The 18,361-nt window shown below is 55.3% G+C and overlaps 2 protein-coding genes and 1 long non-coding RNA gene across 4 annotated transcripts; 1 reads left to right on the top strand and 2 right to left on the bottom strand.

The window, feature by feature from the left end:
- Positions 1 to 1,606: 1,606 nt before the first annotated feature.
- On the top strand, positions 1,607 to 16,774 carry Dbn1 (drebrin 1). Of its 2 annotated transcripts, XM_063230875.1 has the most exons (15): positions 1,607 to 1,833; positions 6,334 to 6,389; positions 7,024 to 7,136; positions 7,308 to 7,382; positions 7,501 to 7,647; positions 7,813 to 7,890; positions 8,154 to 8,305; positions 8,397 to 8,460; positions 12,644 to 12,703; positions 12,789 to 12,912; positions 13,675 to 13,812; positions 14,119 to 14,289; positions 14,701 to 15,386; positions 15,667 to 15,766; positions 15,899 to 16,774. In XM_063230875.1, the coding sequence occupies exons 1-15, from the start codon at positions 1,748 to 1,750 to the stop codon at positions 15,967 to 15,969; spliced, it is 2,121 nt and encodes a 706-aa protein (XP_063086945.1). In that variant the 5' UTR covers positions 1,607 to 1,747; the 3' UTR covers positions 15,970 to 16,774. The 2 variants fall into 2 exon arrangements, with proteins under 2 accessions (XP_063086945.1, XP_063086946.1); XM_063230876.1 differs by lacking the exon at positions 13,675 to 13,812.
- LOC134471627 (uncharacterized) lies at positions 1,857 to 6,323 on the bottom strand. The gene is made up of 3 exons (XR_010041129.1): positions 5,395 to 6,323; positions 4,794 to 4,891; positions 1,857 to 4,551 (listed from the first exon to the last, which is right to left on the bottom strand). It is a non-coding gene; the product is annotated as an uncharacterized LOC134471627 (long non-coding RNA).
- Positions 16,775 to 17,100: 326 nt separating the features above from the next.
- Positions 17,101 to 18,313, bottom strand: Prr7 (proline rich 7, synaptic). Its single transcript, XM_023566463.2, has 2 exons — positions 17,861 to 18,313; positions 17,101 to 17,663 (listed from the first exon to the last, which is right to left on the bottom strand). Exons 1-2 carry the CDS (start codon positions 18,276 to 18,278, stop codon positions 17,263 to 17,265), a joined length of 819 nt encoding a protein of 272 aa, XP_023422231.1. The 5' UTR covers positions 18,279 to 18,313; the 3' UTR covers positions 17,101 to 17,262.
- Positions 18,314 to 18,361: the final 48 nt, after the last annotated feature.

Below are 18,361 nucleotides of genomic sequence, written 5' to 3'. Positions count from 1 at the left end.
ATCTGGCTTCCCTTCCCAGGAGCATCTCCCCTCCCTGCAGGGTCTCCAAGTCTTCCTGCATCATGGTGAAGCTCTGTCCTCCCCTTGGTTCCTCATCCCACCCTGGGTCACCCATTCCCTTCTCCATCTCCAACTGGCCACTGCATCCAGTGCACAGGGACTTGGTCTAGCACATAGCCAATGGGGCTGACACTGCCTGCGGCTCCTTCTAAGTGGGAGTGGTGGAGACACTGCAGGGCTAGGGGTCCACAGACATGAGAGCACGGAAAGTTCCTGAGGCAGGGCCCCATGAAATGTTTTGAGTTTAAAAGTGGTCCCCCTACTCCAGGTACTGGTCTCCCCTTGGCATGGCTGATTACCTAACTCAGTTACTAACTTAGAACTCAGAGGCCCAGCTAGAATATCGCTTCCCCCTTCTAGACTGAGCCAGGTGAGGTTTGCCCAGGTTCTGTCACCTACCTCTTAGAAGATGGAAGGTGGGCTGAGAGGCACTACAGTAGTGGAAAACAGTGGAAGGCTTCAGGATTCCAATCCCAAAAGGAACAGAGAGTTCCACGAGGCCCTGGCAGTGGTGACCACTTCCTTTTCAGTACCCAGAACTTGTGCTCCAGGGTCAGGAGGCTGGCCCTGGAGTGTCCTTGGAGGAGTTCCACCCTGGGAGATTAGATGCTGCTTCCAGGATGATGCTTGGGATCCTCTGGGAGTTGTGAGGGTTGGGAGACACAACAAAGCACTTCCTAGGCTGGCCTCATCTGGGAGGACACAGGTGAGCAGGAGAAAAGAGCCTGGGAATGAAGAGCTGGAGATCTGGGTTGAGGCTGGGCTGGCCACGGAACAGGGGTGGCGGGGTGTGGGTAGGAACTGGGATTAGGATGCGACTAAACTGGTTAGGGCCGAGGAGGGTGTAACTGGGGGTGGGTGTGGAGGAGAGGTAGAGGCTTGCGATGCTAAACATAGGGCTGAGGACAGGCTGGAGCTGAAGTGGGAAAGGAATTGGGTTGGATATGGGGTTGCGCTGCACATGGCAATAGACAGTGACGGTTGTGTGTGTGTGTGTGTGTGTGTGTGTGGACAAGAAATGGGTCTTTTGGGAAGGACGCGGCTGCAGGCAAGCCAGGCATAGGCTGATGTATGAATTGGGTTGGGGCTAAAGGCTGGAATAGAAATGGATTTAATGTGGGGTGGCACGGGCCAGAGAGTGGGCTGAGGCCGCGATGGAGATAAATTAAGCAAGAGGGGAGCACGGGGCGATAGTGTCGCTGGAGCTAGGCAGGGTGTGCAGTCTTGGTGAGGTGGGGACCGGGCTGGGGTTGGAGTTGGGCAAGAAGGTAGATGCCTAGGTTGGGGATGGGAACGAGGAAGACGGGGGTTTGGGACGTGTGCGGGACAGTCCACACAGCCCAAGGGCCATTTGGATTTCGGGTGCCGCCCTCGCCCGGGGCGGGGGGCGTGGGGGCGCCCCGGGGCAGGCCGGGAGGCAGGGCGGGCCGGGAGGAGGCGGACCTCCCCCTGGGCTGGGCAGGGGCGGCGCTAGGACCGAGCGAGCGGAGGGAGCGAGCCGGGCGGAGCCAGCGCCCCCCGCCCCCCGCCGGCCGGCTCCCCTCCCCCGGCCGCTGGCTCGCTCGGCTCGCGGCGCTGCAGAGGCTCTGAGGAGGCGGCGGCGGCGACTCCCTCTTTCCCTTCCGCCTGCGTCCGTCAGTCCATCCGTCCGTGCGTCTGTCCGTTCGGCTTCGGTCCGGCCCGAAGCATGGCCGGCGTCAGCTTCAGCGGCCACCGCCTGGAGCTGCTGGCGGCTTACGAGGAGGTGATCCGAGAGGAGAGCTCGGCCGACTGGTGAGCCCCCCGCCCCCGCCCCGGCCCCTTTGTCCCCGCGCCGCCGCCGTGCCTTTGTTTCCGTCCAGCCCCGCCACCCTGAAGCAGCTGGGAAGGAGGAGGGACCCCGAAATGGTGCATCGGGGCCGGGAGGGCCGGGGAGGGGCTGCCTTTGTGCGCGCCGGGGGAGGGGCCGCCCTGGGCCAGGCGGGGCGCTGCCGGCCCGCGCGCCCCGCGGCGCCCCAGCGCGCGGTGGGAGCGGTGGCCGCAGGCAGGCTGGTTCGAAGCGGGGTCCAGATGGGTGACCTCGGGCCGCGTGGCCCTTGCTGGAGCCCATCCCCCTCCCTTCCTACCCCGGTCCACGGGCCCGAGGGACAGGTGTACACGGGCGGGCCAAGGGCACCTTCGCCACCTTCCAGCGGTAGAGGACCGGGCGGAGACGGGGCGGGGACCGAGGTAGCGGAGTCAGCGCAGCCTGCCTTGCCCAGCCCAGCCCGGCCCGGCCAAAACACAAAGGAAAGCTAGGGCGGGGGAGGAGCGGAGCAGGCAGGGTCCAGGGCGCCCCGCCCACCGGGGGCTTCTTGGACTTTGTTGCCCCCCCACCATGCTGGGTTCGGGTATGATGGAAGGAGGTTCACTGCCACGGGGGAACCGAGAAGTGACTGCTTTACCCCTCACAGTTCTTGGAAGACTAGGAGGCAAGGATGAACCCTTCTCTTCCGCACTTGAAAGGGATGGCATGGACCAGTCAATTGGGATTGGGGGCGGGAGGGGGGCAGGTGGACCCAGCTGCTTGTCTGGGGATCCTGCTGGGAGGGACTATGGAAGGAACCCAAAGAGGAACGAAGAGATGAGTAGATCCACTGGGTCCCTGAGCCCTTCACTCAGCACAAGAGGCACTTAGCTCCTGATGGCTGAGGAGCCGGGCTGCACTCCCAGCTGTTGTGTCTCTGAGTTGGGGGGAGGGGATGGACCAGTGCTCTGGGGCTGGAGCCCCCAGGGTGGCCTGGAAACCAACGTGGCCTATACTGCCCCATTCTGGACTCATCATTTCTCCTAGTATTCTCCAGGGCAAGTGCCCATTCTGTTCCTAGCGCCCCCCCCACCCCTGCAGGCAGGAAGCAGGCTCTTCTGAAGGAAACGGGAAAGACTAAGGGTAGGTCTAAAGGACCCCAGTTGAGCTGGCCTCACCCACAACCAGGGTGTGTAGCCAGTTAGAGATACTGACCTGGGCGCTGGAGGAGGGGACAAGATAGCCAGGCGTCCATGCCATGGTACTGCAGCACTGGCAGGCAGCCAGGCCTGGAGGGATGGACTCGGGAGACAAGCTCTCATGTCCTGCAGGTCAGTCACAGGAGAGGCCAGCACAGGCCAACACAAGCCCAGCACAAGCAGGCAGGCGGCCCACCCATTGTCCCAACCCTGCCTCTAGGGGGTTGAGATCATGCAAAGAGTTCTGGGCAAGTGGCCGGTTTGGCCTGGTGGAGGAGCTGGCTTTGGGATATGGCCCTGTGTGGGGAAAGGCATAACCCACCCCAGAACACCTCTTGCTCTCCAGGCTTTGGGGTGGAGAATCTGCCCTTTTCCCCCTAACCCTACAAGAGCAGAGCTCTGGCAGCCCAAAGCTGTGCTACCCAGTCACTGCCGACCCATATTCTGTTTAGCAGAGGTCTGGGCTCCCATCACCCAGTAGTATCTATTGGCCAAGGGTAGTTATTAATCTCAGGTGTACGTCAATATCCATCTGGGTTGTGTGTGGGACATCGAAACAGATGCACACATGCACCCTTGCACATATACACATTTGTTCATTCCCAAGGGCCCAGACAGCACTTTTTTTAAAAAGGGCACAAGGATTGCATCCTGTAAAAAGGAGACGTGAGTCTCCTCAAGACCCAGCACAGAGCGAGAGTTCTTGGGTGATCATAAGACTTAGGCAGATTCTGCACTTAGAGGCAGAAGGAGAGGTGTCTTGGGTAGAATTGCTGATTGGGATAAGGGGATTTGATGCTGTGCTCCCTCATCTTGTCTTTCATTGGGGGTGGGATGCAATTGGGGATTTCTTACCCCAGGTTGCAAGGTCTATGAAATGGACCATACAAGTTATATAGTGAGAAAGGCCAGCATTTTTCTGGTTGTGATACAACTCAACTGAACAACCATACATGCAAGATTCTGCTCCTCTCTGGTGCTCTTGAGAATAAGAGAGGATTTGGTACAGTCGTGTGTAGGATCCCCAGAGGTCTGTCTGTCTTATGTGATGATCTTGAAGGATCTTCAGCCTCCCACTCAGAGCTGACCCAAGGATCTCCCTGGAGCTGCTACCGTCCAGTTACCATTTCTCTGGACTTAGATGATTTCTAACAGTCTGTGTCAACATCCCGAATACCTGTGGTTCTGCTCTGTGCTAGACCCAGGATCCAGAGAACACTGTGTAAGCTGCATCAAGAAGTCTCCACCTTCACAAAGCTTACCTTCGGGGCAGTGTCTTGTCTCCAGGGATTGAAGCTGGTGAGATGTGTAGATTTAAGGTCTCCATCTTCCCATCCTGGTTCCCTGTGGATGGATTCCTTAGCTGACACCTGCCTAGGCCCAGGTGTTAGAGAAGCAGAGGCCAGCGCAGGTCCAAATACCTCTTCTCATTTCTGATGGGGTGTGGCAGGTGCTCTGGAGACAAGCGATTCGGGGTGAGTCTGCCTGGGGAACCAGCACTAGTATCCTGCAGGTCTGACCTTCCTTCTGTAAAGAACCACATTTACAAAAGCCTGTTTGGAATAAGGGAACTCACCACTCTGACCCTGGGGCATGGTTTAGAGCAGGGAGGTCAGGAAGGACAGGCAGACTGGGTGGAGCTGAGATAGGAAGGCTGGTAGAAAAGTTTGAATTTAGGGATGGTTTCTGTTGGGAAAGGGTTGTGGTCAGAGGAGGAAAAGGTGGCTGGGAGGAGGTGGGTGGGTAGAATGGAAGGGACTTCAGAGAACCTGGGTAAGGCTGAGGCAAATAGGCTCTCCCAGAGAAGCATGATACCCCCGGTAGTATCTGGAAACCAGGAACCCTGGGCTCTGCCTCAGTTTCTCATCTGTGAATGGAGAGGGGTACATCCTGCTTATCTGAGGTTCTTTGTTCCCAGCAGTGGGTTAGGGCATAGGGACAGGTGGTGGGACAGCTGTGCTGGGAAGCAGCTGTCAGGGCAGCAGCTGGGGCAACAGTTGGACTAGGGGCTGCAGCTCCATAGCCCACCTGTGTCCCTTTCTGAAGGGAGACAGGGAGGGGCTAGAGGGCCATTTGGCCTGCGGCAACTTGCACCAACCACCTGGGGCTAGGCCAGTCCCTTTCCTCACCTCCTTCCTTTTCCCCTCCCTCCTTTACTTTTTCCTCCCTGCTTCTTCCTTCCCCTCCCCCTCCTTCATTTTCTGCTCACCCTATCATGTCTTTTTCTCCCTCCTCTCCCCCTGTGTCTCATTTTGCCTCTTCCCGTCTCTTTCTTTCCTTCACCTGTTGTGCTCCTGTTGCAGTCCCTAGCTAGCATCCTGCCTTGGAGTAGGGAAATGGGAATTGGGAAAGGTCTGAGCCCCTCTGAACCTTGAAACAAGGTCTGTCTTCCTTGGCCCAGGCTTCTTCTCCCGGTGGGTCCTCAACCTGTGCCTGCATCAGATGAGAGACATCTCTGCATTCCCTTCTGTGAAATGGATGCTGTGCCGCAGCTGCCTAGAAAGAATCAGGGCATAATAAAGCTGGAGAACAGGAAGAAAAAGCAGGAAAGCTGCTGGCTTAGCTTTCTGGCTGCAGGAGGGAGCAGCAGTTCCCTGAGGCCTCAGCTAGGGCTGAGGCAGCATAGGGGCTGGAAGGCCAGGAGAGCACAGCCACTAGAGGCTAGTGTCTGGGAGGGAGTGACCACAGTGACCTCATCCCCATTTCTGAGAGGCGGAGATTGAGTCTGAGGGCGGGTCCCCAGGGCCCTTTGTGTTCCAGGAGAATGCAGCTCTGGTGGGCTGGTTCCTGTGCCAATTGCTGGGTTGCCATGGTTACTAGGGGGATGCCCAGCACTGTGCGAGCACCCCAGGTTCTCTCCTCCTCCCTCATAGGGGGAGGGACAGCGGGTACCAAGGCACGCGCCAGGTAGATTCCTGGTGCTGGCCAATGGGGGATGAGTATCGTGGTAGCCAGGGAACAGTAACCAAGGAACCGTTGCCTTGGAATCTCCATCTCCCGGCGCGCTGCACCACTGGGTTGTGGGCTGCCAGGCCAGGGCTGGACGAGCAGAGAGCTCCACTAGGCAGCAATTTCTGCTCCTTATTTCCTGCTTTCTATCTGACCCAAGCTTAAGGAGCTTCCAGAACGCATCCTGCTGGGCTCCAACTAAAAATGTTTATGATCCTGTTGTCATGGCCAGCAACAGAAGCTGTCCCCCACCCCATCTCCTCCCCTGCCCCTTGGTGGCCTTCTCCTCAGTGCTCGACCCTCTCACAGCAAGCAGCCTGGGTCCTGCTGGTTCTGTGAGCCACCCCTCCCTCTCCCCAGGGCGCTATACACGTATGAGGATGGCTCAGATGACCTCAAGCTTGCAGCGTCAGGAGGTAAGAATTCCAGCCATTCTTTGTCTTCCTTTCCGCCCCCTCCTCTGGTTGTTTTCTTCCCCACCCGTCTGGCTCCCAGCCACTTTCCCGCCTGCATCCAGCAGATCCACACTTGTCTGGCAGTGGTCCCTCTTGTCATCTCTGCAATCCTCAGAGTGGGAAGGGAGGGAGATTTGTTTCCTGTTTGACTTCTGAGAAAGCCCAGAGAGGGAAGGTATCTGTCCCTGAGTCACACAGCCAGAGAGGGAGGAGCCAAACAGCCATGCTCCAGATTAGTCCTACTTTCTCTAGCGTCGGAAGACTTTATTAAGGAAAGCTTTATTTTACCTCGCTGGGCACTAGCACCTGGTGAGACATGAAATGTGCGAAGAGTGAGAAATGAGGATGTGTGAAGAACAAACACCTCTTCAGTCCTATCTTGAATCAGGCCTTGGAGAATTCACATGCAAAGCTAGATCCGGTCTGTCCCCTTCTAACCGCATCAGCACAAAGCTCTGTGACCTCCAGATCTCAGAGACTGGAATCCCCCTGGGGATACCTGCAGAGCCCACAAAGTGTCTTTCTTTAGGGTTTCAGGCCTTTGTGGGATGAGGGTTTAGGAGACAGCACCTTAACACCCTCCTGATTCCCCTAGAAGGGGGTTTACAGGAGCTCTCGGGCCACTTCGAGAACCAGAAGGTGATGTACGGTTTCTGCAGCGTCAAGGACTCCCAGGCTGCTCTGCCAAAATATGTGCTCATCAACTGGGTATGCGGCTACTTTCCAGGGCGGGGGTGACACCCCTAGGTGGGACAGTCTCTCCAGCGGCTGGCAGCACTGGAGAAAATTTTTACTAGGCCTTGGGAAGACAGCCTGGGCCCTTAGGCTGTTGGCCCACTCTAGTCCTTTCCTGACCCTGGTTCACTGGGTACTTTGTAGGTGGGCGAAGATGTCCCTGATGCCCGAAAGTGCGCATGTGCCAGCCATGTGGCTAAGGTGGCTGAGTTCTTTCAGGTGTGTGCAGGATCTGGGCTCATGGGGGCAAGGACAACCAACTGGAGGTAGAGCTGTGTGCTGGGATGGTGATGGGAGGGAATTTAGATGTCACCTAAAGCCTGGCTTCTTGCGGAAGGGTGTCGACGTGATTGTGAATGCCAGCAGCGTGGAAGACATTGACGCAGGTGCCATTGGTCAGCGGCTTTCCAATGGGCTGGCGCGCCTCTCCAGCCCTGTGCTGCACCGGCTACGACTGCGAGAGGATGAGAATGCTGAACCTGTGGTCAGTGTGTGCCTGGGGCAGGCTGGCCCTTCCAGGGCTCTGCCTGCATGGCCCAGCCCTGAGTCTGATCTCCAGTCCCCTTATGTGCTCAATCTTTGTGCCTGGGGCATCCTAGGATATCCAGCCTGCTCTTTTATGTTCATGCCAGGCTGTTTTACCCTGCAGGGCACCACCTACCAGAAGACTGATGCTGCTGTGGAAATGAAGCGAATTAACCGTGAGCAGTTCTGGGAACAGGCCAAGGTGTGGGACCCTGACCCTGGACTTGAGGCTAAAGCTCCCCCTTCCTGACCCAGCAGGGTAGCTCTGAATCCCTTGCTTCAGTGATGTGTCCCATCCACATGCTCCCCTAGCTGGAAAGAGGGAGCCCTTTTGGCCTTCTATGTGTAGAACTCATCTAAATTTCTAGAATGGCCACCTCCCCAGCCCTGGGTAAGGGATGAGATGGAGGGACTGGGGTCATCTTTCAGGCTCAGGGCCTACACTTTCTGTGCTTGGGGTTGCAGAAAGAGGAAGAGCTTCGGAAGGAGGAAGAACGGAAGAAAGCTCTGGATGCCAGGCTCAGATTTGAACAAGAACGAATGGAGCAGGAACGGCAGGAGCAAGAGGAACGCGAGCGGCGCTATCGAGAGCGGGAGCAGCAGATTGAGGAACACAGGTGAGCTCACCTGGCCCAGGAGGCAGATTGCTCCCACCACCTCCTACACCCCTACCCCTGTTCTGAATGGCGTGCTTGCTTGTCTTTCCAGGAGGAAACAGCAGACTCTAGAGGCCGAAGAGGCCAAGAGGCGGTTGAAGGAACAGTCTATCTTTGTAAGTTCTTTGTGGGCCCAAGACAGTGCTGGGTGTTCTGCAAGTGAACATGAATGTTAGGCCTGGAACCCTCATCAAATGGAGCCCTAGGCCCTGGCTGTGAAAAAAGACTTCCTTAGGGGGTAGGGATTTAGCTCAGTGGCATAAGCGCCTGCCTTACAAGCAGGCAGTCGTGAGTTCGATCCCTGGTACTGATAAAAAAAGAAAACGATAAAAAGAAAAAGAAAAAAGACTTCCTTGATGAAGCTTGTTCTTTAGATCAGAAGAGAAAGTGCACCTCGACCTGCACCCTTGTTGACCTGGCCCACCCTTCCCCTGCCCCAGTAAGTTCAGAGGCTGAGCTGGATTAGACAGAGCTGCTGCACTCTCGGAAGCCCAAAGCCTGGGCCTCCCTAGAGTTCGACACAGCCACCTGATGGAACTCGGGCCAGTGCTTTGGGCACCTGGACCCAAGTGTGCAGTGTTTCTTTGCAGTAATCCCTTTGTGCCAGGTCACAGATTCTATCCAAATCTTTGAACGTTGCGAGTGTTCTGTGAGTCTGTAGAGTGGTCCCTGAAAATCAAAGCAAAGTCACATCTTCATGCTTGAACTGACTTTTTTTCTTGGGAGGTGGGGCTACAATTTGAATGCTATCTCTTGCACACACCCTACCACTGAACTACACCTGTATCCCCTGATTTTTTTTTGGGTGGGGGGACAAAGTCTCAGTATGTATTTTAGGTTGGCCTTGAACTCAGGAATCCTCTTGCCTCAGCCTCCTGAGTGCTAAAATTACAGGTATGCATCACCACACCCGGCCCTACCCCTGAACTGTTTAATATTTTGAAATAGCTAATACTATTCAGTAGTTCAGCCAGGACTGTGGGGTGATAATCATCAGGTTGAGACTCTAATAGGCAGGGTTGGGTGTGACAACTTAACTGAGCTTCAGAGTCCACCCTCAGCAGGCTGGGGGAGAGGTCATAACAGTTCTGCGGGTACCAGCGTCACTCGAATTTTACCTGATCTGGGCAGGCGAAGATGATTTGTGGCTGGTGGACTCCAGCCTCATTTCTTCTGCCATGTGTGTGCTATGTGCTGTGTGTGTGTGTGACACATGTTTGTGTCAGGTGTTGGAAACATGGAGAACAAGAATGATGAGGACTTTTTATATATATAGATGAATTTGTGTTTATAGATGTAAAATATACTGTTTCAGTTATTTTTAAGTGTACAGTTCAGCGGTGTTAAGTACATTCATGTTATTGTGCAAATAACAGCATCCATCTTCAGAATCTGTACCTAAACACTAGCTCCCATGTCCCCTTTCCCACTACTCCCAGCCCTCCTAGCAAGAATCATTTTACTTTCTGCCCCTGGAATTGACTGCTTTACCTCATACAAGTAGAATCATATAGTAGCTGTCCGTTTGTGACTGGCTTATTTCGCTCCATGTAACATCTTTAAGGTTCGTTCATGTTATGGCATGTCAGAATTTCCTTTTTGAGGGTGAATAATACATTTTCTTTATCCATAGCAAATTCTTTCTGGGAAAAGCTTATTTTTACATAAAGTTTCAAACACCTGTGCATGTAGACACGTACAAATGGTAAACAGTATAGCTGGGTGTGGTGACACATGCCTGTAATTCTAACATTTAGAAGCCTGAGGCAGGAGGATTGCTGTGTGAGTTCAAGGCTAGCCTGAACTGCATAGTGAAACCCTGTCTCAGAAAGCCAAAACAAAAGTAAACAATAGTATATGGTGGTGGTGCAGCGGGTTGTTCAGATCAGATCACTGAAAGCTCTAAAAGATTTGCTATCACTAGTATAGGAATTTCTTTGAGCTGATTACTCATCTTTGCCAGTTATTAGCATTTTGGGGAAAAATCTGAAGAATCACACACCATTGGTGTATTTATTTATTTTGCAACACTGGGGCTTGAATCCAGGACCTCACACGAGGTAGGCAAGCACTCTACCACTGAGCTACATCTCTAGTCCTTTTTAGTTTTATTTCAAGACAAAAGAACTTGCCCAGTCTGGTCTTGAATTTGCAATCTGCCTGTCTTGTCTGAGTAGCTGGGATTACACCTGGGGTTATATAGGTGATATTGTCATGCAGTGACATACAGGTGTCTTGTAGTCCATCCAGCCCTTCAAGTTAACTCATGTGACAGTGAAGTTGACATTCTAGCAAGTCAGCTTTTTAACTTCAAGTCATCTAAGGAAGGTCCTACATGAGAAATTTAGCACCGCAAAACGTTTTCTCCTGGCTTAGGAGCTATTTGTTGTTTTTTAAAATTTCCTTTAGTAAGAATCAAGTTCCTCATCAGAGTTTTCATTTTTAACTGGGCTGCTAGGGGGTTCCCATGTATCTAAAAATGTGTAGGCTTAGTTCAGCAGTGCTCTTAACATTTAGGGTTAGTGTACTGATTTCTCTCTTACCCACAGCTCTTAACTTTTTTCAGTGTGTTCAGGTTATTTGTAGTCTTTGTGGTTAAACTGTCTTTGGTCCTTTTTTGTATAAGACAGAGGAACTTGTGAGATTGCACTAGGTGTGTTCAAATTTTAGGGCACATGCTCAAAAACAAAGAAGCCCTGTCTCTTCACCACCTTACCTGTAGCCCTTCCCCTAACCCTTCCAACCTGACTCACCCCACGAATGACAGGGACGCTAAGAAGCTTGTGGTGTAGTGAGTTCGGCTAAGCACATGTGCCGCTCACTTACAGACCTGGGTCCTTCCTCCTGCTCACAGGGGCTGGAGCAGGCATTCCCAGGAACAGAAACTGATACTCTGTAATCTGTGGTAGGTGCTGGCTACACCTTGTGGGAACCTAGAGGAGGAAATGATCCAAATGGCCCAAGGACCTCTTCCCCAGAAAGCACTACCCAGGCTGAGGCTGGACTCAGGGTGGGGATCAGGCATTTGGGAGAGATGCCTGGATATGTGTGCTAAGTCTTGGAGCTAGGACGTGGTAAACATGTTCTGGGCCCCATGTCTGTGTTGTGTTGAGCACTTTGTCAGTGTCACAGAGTTGTTTTCGAGCTAGGGTGAGGATCAGGGGTGGCACTGGAGAGTTGTTGAGGGCTATTATCAGGAGTGGGGGGGAATGAGCTGAGCAAGGGGCCCTACTTACCCGGACTCCTGCCTTTTGATCTCAAAAGGTAATGAGGGAAGTGGGTAGGTGAGGGGGGACATAGGGAGTGGTGGGGACTGGTGAAATGGGCAGCAGTTTTGGTGTAAGGGCAGCTGCAGTGTAGCTCTGGTCAGTATCTTTAGGGGATATGCCGGTTATTATTGTCAAGGTTATGGCATTTTAAGAGAAATCAGGTTCCTGATTTCAGTTCAGTACAAGAAAATTCCTGCTTTTTTTTTTCTTTTGTGTGTGTGTGTGTGTTTTTTTAATGGATTTTTTGTTTTCAGGTTTGGTGCTGAGGACAGAACCCAGGGCTTCCAGCTTGCTGGGCAAGCTGGCCACTGAGCCAAATCCCCAGCCCTCCGAAAATTCCTGCTTTTTTTTTTTCTTTTGTGTGTGTGTGTGTGTTTTTTTAATGGATTTTTTGTTTTCAGGTTTGGTGCTGAGGACAGAACCCAGGGCTTCCAGCTTGCTGGGCAAGCTGGCCACTGAGCCAAATCCCCAGCCCTCCGAAAATTCCTGCTTTTTAAGTGGTGGCAACTAATTATTTTTAAACTGTACCAGAAAGATAAAAGCCATCTGTGGGCCATATTCAGCCAGTGCTTTCTAAAGCTTATGGAAGCCCCTGGGGATTTTTAACTAGGGAACATTATGGTCTGGTCTGGATTTTTGGAAAAGTTCTTTCAGAGCCTATAGAAAACAAACGAGGGGGAAGTTGGACAGGGAGCAGGGAACTAATGAGAGCCTGACTGTGACACCAAGGTCCAGATGGCAGTAATGGGGGCATGACCCAAGTACCAGGGTCGGGATAGGAAGACTGAGAAAAATTAGCTACAAAACTGTGAGCTCTAGATGGCCCTGTGCACCTGGTTTGATGAGTGAGTGAGTGACCTGCGTGCCCAGGCGGGGTATGAGGTTGGCAAAGACAAGGTGGAGACTGTGTGGCTGGAGGGTGAGGGGAACAGAGCTGTCACCTCTAAGACCCTTCTTGCTGGATTATGGAAGAGATAGTGAAGTTCTAAGAAGGGCAGGTGTCTAGGACACTGTCCCTTTTGGTTTTCAGGGTGATCAACAGGATGAAGAGGAAGAGACCCAGATGAAGAAGTCAGAATCAGAGGTAGAGGTGAGAGCTGGGGTACATAGCAGGTGAGACATGTAAGGGCTGTCTCCCCAGACCAGCCCAACCCTAATGCTGACTGTGCTCTCAGGAGGCAGCTGCCATTATTGCCCAGCGGCCCGACAACCCCCGAGAATTCTTTAAACAACAGGAACGCGTCGCCTCGGCCTCTGCGGGCAGCTGTGACGTGCCCTCACCCTTCAACCACCGATCAGGTAGTCCTCAGCTGCATCCCTATCCAACTCCCACTCCTCAGGTTATGGCCCTGAGCCCCTTTGGGACTCTTTCTTGGAAGAGAAGCCTTACCCAAGGACTCCTTGGAGAAGGCAAGACCCCTTACCCAGCATGCTTCTACCTGTGGCATCGACGTGGCAGGACCCCGGAAGGGCTGGGTGGTGTGGTGTGGATGTTGGGCCTTGGCTGAGGATTGGGTAGTGCCAATGGCCAGTTGGGCAGCTCTGGCATGTGTGCAGGCATACCCTGGCCGCCACCAGCAGCCTGCTGGTTGGATGAGACCTGCCCTCCAGTGCCATGGTGCATGTTGGGTCAGCTCTTGCCATGGCCCCGTGTTTGAGCCTCCTGGACCCTGAACCCAGGTTTCTCTGTTTGGCTTCTTGTGCAGCTTTACCACTCCCAAAGCTCCCTTCCATCCTTGTCTGCTGGTCTGAGTGTTTGCACCTGCTGTGTGCTTGGCCCTGATTGGGGACCTAGGGGCACAGCAGGTTGTCCTCCGTCATGCTGCTGCTCAGAGGGCTAGCTGTGTGTGGCCGGCTCATGGCTGTGTACTGTGTCTGGTGCTGGTGGGAGGCATCTGATGGCTTGAGGCTGTGGCCCAGCTTGGCTGAATTTGCACCTGGCTGAAAGCAGCTTGGACATCCAGAGTGGCCCTGGGGGTGGGTGAGGCCTCAGGGTGGGGGTTGGGGGAGACTGACCCTCTCTTGTCCTCTGTCTCTTTCTCTGTCTGTCTCTCTTGGCAGGTCGTCCGTACTGCCCTTTCATAAAGGCATCGGACAGTGGGCCTTCCTCCTCCTCTTCCTCCTCCTCTTCCCCTCCACGGACTCCCTTTCCCTATATCACCTGTCACCGCACCCCAAACCTCTCTTCCTCCCTCCCATGTAGGTAGCAGCCCCAGGCCTCTGTGGGGGGGTAAGGAGGGTCCCGCTTCCCAGCAGCCCCCTCGCCCTCACTCCGCAGCCTGACTGCTGACCTCTGGTGTTTGTCCCCCGAGCAGGTACTGCCTGCCTCTTGCCCCGGGCCCTGCAGGGTCTGGAGCTGTGGTCTGGCCCCTGTGGGGCTTGGGGAGCTCACAGCCCCCCACGCAGACTCCAAAGATGAGATGCGTGCCAGGCCCCAAGGTGGACAATCCTAGTCCCTCTTGGCTCCCCCACTCTCACTGACCAACCTGGGGGTTTATTTCACAGGCAGCCACCTGGACAGCCACCGGAGGATGGCACCTACCCCCATTCCTGCCCGGAGCCCATCTGACTCCAGCACAGCCTCGACCCCTATCACTGAGCAGATCGAGCGGGCCTTAGATGAGGTCACATCCTCGCAGCCTCCACCACTGCCACCACCACCCCCACCAGCCCCAGGTGAGAGAGGAGCCCCACATGCACTGGGCTTACATTAGGAGCCCCAACTTGTCTTAACTCCCCAGGGATCTAGATCACCTGTCACCAAGGCTGCAGTAACTGTGGCAGGGAGGAGGAGCCCTGGCATTGCAGTCGGAGCTGCTCTGTATAAACCTTAGAATCTCATGTCTAAAGTGGAGGTCAGAACTTCCTCCGGAGTCTGTTGAATGGTTTAAAGATACAAGGTAGAGTGATATTGGGGCATAGTTGGTGCTGAATGATGGCCCATGTAAAAGTCTTGATGGAGGTGTATTTTCCCAGCTGTCCCTGACTCCCTTTCTCCTTAGGGAAGGGCAGGGTATTATAGAGAGGGTCTCCTTCCTTTTCCAAGGGGGTTGATTGCTTCTGTCTGTTCCACCTGTGCTGTGACAGAGACCAAGGAGCCTGGCCCCAGCTTGGACACTGAAGAAACCTGCAAGGAAGCCAGAGCAGCAGGCCTTCAAGCCTGGGCTGGTCCTACAGTGGAGGCTCCTCAGGCACAGGAGCAGCTTCCCCAGGGGCAGGGCAGCACAGCGGAGGACTTGATGTTCATGGAGTCTCCAGTGAAGGCTGCCCTGGCTGCCCCTGTAGAGCCTGCCACAGCAGATGACACTGTAGCCAACCTCTCAGAAGTTGATACCCATACAGCTGACACCATTGAAACCGCCACTGACACCGCTGTTGCCAACAATATCACCCCTGCCACTGCCAGCCTCGTTGACCTATGGCCTGGCAATGGGGAGGGGGTCTCAGCACCTCAGGCAGAACCCAGGGCCCCCACACCACCCTTGGGTGCTGAGGCCACCCTGGCAGAGGTGCCCCTGCTTGAGGAGGTGGTTCAAGAGCCACCATTGCCAGTGGGTGAAGGCTGTGCCAACCTGCTCAATTTTGATGAGCTGCCTGAGCCCCCAGCCACCTTTTGTGACCCAGAGGAGGAAGTAGGAGCGCCCTTGGTTGCCCCTCAGGCTCCAACTGTGCCCTCTGCTCTAGAGGAGGTGGATCAGGAGCCAGAGCAGGAGCTGGAGCAGGAACCCCACCTACTGACCAATGGCGAGACCACCCAGAAGGAGGGGACCCAGGTGGGGCAAGGGCAGGCTGATGTGAGGGGTCACAGTTTGGGCTCCAGCAGGGGGCAGACTGTGTTTGCAGTAGCAACCCCTTTATATCCTGACCTTATTGGGGGGAAGCTCCACTCCACTCACTCTGGTATAGCTCTGCTTTTGTTCCCAAGGTAGGCTTCTTTGTTTCCTTGGCAACCACTAATGGAATCATTGGTTGCTGGGGAAACGGGCTCCAACCTGATAGGTCAGCCCCAGCCCTGGTAGGTGGGGCCTAGTGACCGGTGGCTTTCCCCTGCAGGCCAGCGAAGGGTACTTCAGTCAATCACAGGAGGAGGAATTTGCCCAATCGGAAGAGCTGTGTGCAAAAGCACCACCTGTGTTCTACAACAAGCCTCCAGGTAGTACTGGGATGGAGGATGGGAAGGAATTGGGTTGAGGGTGCAGGGTCAGCAGCTTCCTCAACACACAGCTGACGCAGTTCCCAGAAGCTGGGCCATCTCCTTAACTCATCTTCACTCTCAATATCATAGAAATTGATATCACCTGCTGGGATGCAGACCCGGTACCAGAAGAGGAGGAAGGCTTTGAGGGTGGCGATTAGTGGTGGCTCCTGCCCTCTGGCCGCCCTCGCCAAGGCTGTCCACCTGCGCCGGCCTCTGGTCAGATGACCCACAGCGCCTGCATTTGCAGCAGCTCTGCCTGGCACCTACTCTGGATTCCGGCTCTGGCTGGGGACTTTTCCGCTTCCCTGCCCACAGGGGCCTGACTTTTACAGCTTTTTCTTTTTTTAAAAAAGTTGATAGGAGACTTGTACAGTTGACTGGTTTTCCTCTCCTTGGTAGTTGAAACGCTGTTGCAAATCCCACCCCACCCCCAACCTGGTCCAGATTGTAGCTTAGTCCTCCCCGCTCAGCTGGCCAGGGTGGAGGCCTCACCCCGCCGCTTCAGGCCTGGAGTGGGGGAAGTTCTGGTGGGAAAATGTGCCCCCACCTCTTTTCCTAGTTTTATGTTTCTCGGAAAAATACCACTTTGTATTCTCTGTCCAGGGCTTCAGATATTTTGCACGAATTTTAAAACATGGCAATAAATGGCTCGTGGGCTCTGGTTCCCTGGGACCCCTCCCTGCCCTTCTCTTGACACCTCCCTGCCTGGCCAGAAGAAAGCAGCAGGCCCAGCTGGGGCCCCTCGGCTTCCCGCCCTCTCCTGCCGGGCAGGTCCCAGGCTGGAGGCCCTATGCGTGATTCAGATCAGGGCTATGGATGGAGCCCAGGGGTTTGGGTGGTCTCTTCCCAATTCCTTCCTCATTGCTTGGGTTCCTTTTTCACGTTCAGTAACTGTTTTTTTGGAAAGCACAAACTTCTGTAACGGGTCGTGCTTATGTCTGTTAATAAAGAAATCCAGCTCCCTTCAGGCCTACTGCTCTGGGCCTCCAGGGGCTGATCTGGAGGGGCTGCCTGTCTGCCCTGACCCTGTTACCAACCCTTCCCACCTCCAAGGCCGCAGCATCTCTCTGCCACCAAAGGGTACCCTAATCGTAATCTCAAGGCAAAGTAGGTGGGAACTGAGTCCCCCTGAGGAACTAGCTTCTAGTTTCCAAACGCTGACTTAAGGTTTATTTCTACACTCCCAGTCCGGCTGGTGGCGATAGCACTCATCTGGATTCCGTCCCGCTAAGACCGAAGCATGCCTGGTCACCAGAACCTTAAACTCAAGCAGCGGGTGTCCCCTCCGCTTGTACCAAAGCAGATCACACACCTTTATTATCCTCAAAATGTAACAAACGGGGTATGAAATCCCTCCCTCCCCTCTCCCCCACAGTTCAAGGGAAGCATTTAAAAAGCCCCGCAGTCAGGCCTGGAGTTCGCCAGTGGGGCCCAGGATGCCGGGCGCCCCTCTATACGGCTGTAGTCCTCCCGAACAAGGGGATGGAGACCGGCAGGCGCCAAGCTCCGTGCTCCAGGGGTTCGCGGCTGCTGAGCTCTGAGTCGGTCCAGCTGGGGAAAACCCGGCGGCTCCGGTCGGCCTGCAGACAGAGGGCGGCGGGGCAGGGCGCCGCGGGCCGGGGGGCGCTGGGCAGATGCAGCGCAGAGGTGTAGCCCCGGTCCAGGAAGAGCGGCTTGTAGCTGGGTGGCGGCTGTTCCTGTTTTTCCGCACTATCGCGGCGGCTCAGAAAGGGCGTAACGATCTTGCGGTAGAGACCGCGCGTGTCTGTGAGCACCTCGCTGTAGGGCGGCGGCGGTTCTGCCATCAGCACCGCCTCTTCGTAACATGGTGGCTTGGACATGTCCGATTCCGCTGCAGAATGGGAAGCGGTCCGAGGGGGTGAGGCCACCGACCCCCAGCCACTGGCATAGGTCTTGACTAGGGGCCAGCCCTCAGCCCACTCCCTCTTCCCTTTTTCTCCAAGAGGCTGTGAGCAGGAGCCTCGAGCTTCCGCAGTGGCCCCACCCACCCCTGCTGGCGTCGGCCACCTAGCCAAGCTGAACACTTACCTTGGCGCGGGTAGCTCCAGGGCCGGGGAGGCACCGAGAGGTGCGGCGGCGGCGGGTGCGGCAGCGCGTGGTGGTGAGGGTGCGGATGTGGGTGCGTGTGCGGCTGCGCGGGCCCGTGGTGCATGAGGGGGTGCACATGCACATGTGGATGCGCGTGCGCCGGCGCCTCCAGGCGGCCGCGATGCGGTGGTGGCGGCGGTGCCAAGCCCGGGGGACTCCCGGCCATGCTGCCCTCGAGCTCCAGAGGCTCCAGCTCTAGGGCGCGCAGGTTCTGCTCTCGCAGTCGCTCCTCCTGGCGCCGTTTGAGACGGCGGCGCAGGAAGCTGCAGAAGCAGCAGAGCAGGACAATGAGACCCCAGATGAGCCAGAAGCCGGCGAAGCACGTGAGGAACGTGTAGGTGCCTTGGGACATCACCATGGCGGCGGCGTGTGCTGTAGGTCCTCAGCAGCTTCACTGGACACTGGGCTCCTCTGCGTGGCCCAGAGCCCGCGTCACGCTCC

This window comes from Cavia porcellus, unplaced genomic scaffold (genome assembly GCF_034190915.1).
Source record: "Cavia porcellus strain 051 isolate PalLab524CR breed Dunkin Hartley unplaced genomic scaffold, mCavPor4.1 scaffold_19, whole genome shotgun sequence".
Classification (NCBI taxonomy): Eukaryota; Metazoa; Chordata; class Mammalia; order Rodentia; family Caviidae; genus Cavia; species Cavia porcellus.
This window is presented reverse-complemented; position numbering and strand designations above follow the sequence as displayed.

Coding starts and splice junctions, on each gene's coding strand:
- Dbn1 (XM_063230875.1), top strand. CDS start 1,748: ATGGCCGGCGTCAGCTTCAGCGGCCACCGCCTGGAGCTGCTGGCGGCT. Junction 6,390..7,023: donor CAAGCTTGCAGCGTCAGGAG/GTAAGAATTCCA, acceptor TGATTCCCCTAG/AAGGGGGTTTACAGGAGCTC. Junction 7,648..7,812: donor ATGAGAATGCTGAACCTGTG/GTCAGTGTGTGC, acceptor TTTACCCTGCAG/GGCACCACCTACCAGAAGAC.
- Prr7 (XM_023566463.2), bottom strand. CDS start 18,278: ATGGTGATGTCCCAAGGCACCTACACGTTCCTCACGTGCTTCGCCGGC. Junction 17,664..17,860: donor CTGGAGCTACCCGCGCCAAG/GTAAGTGTTCAG, acceptor CCCATTCTGCAG/CGGAATCGGACATGTCCAAG.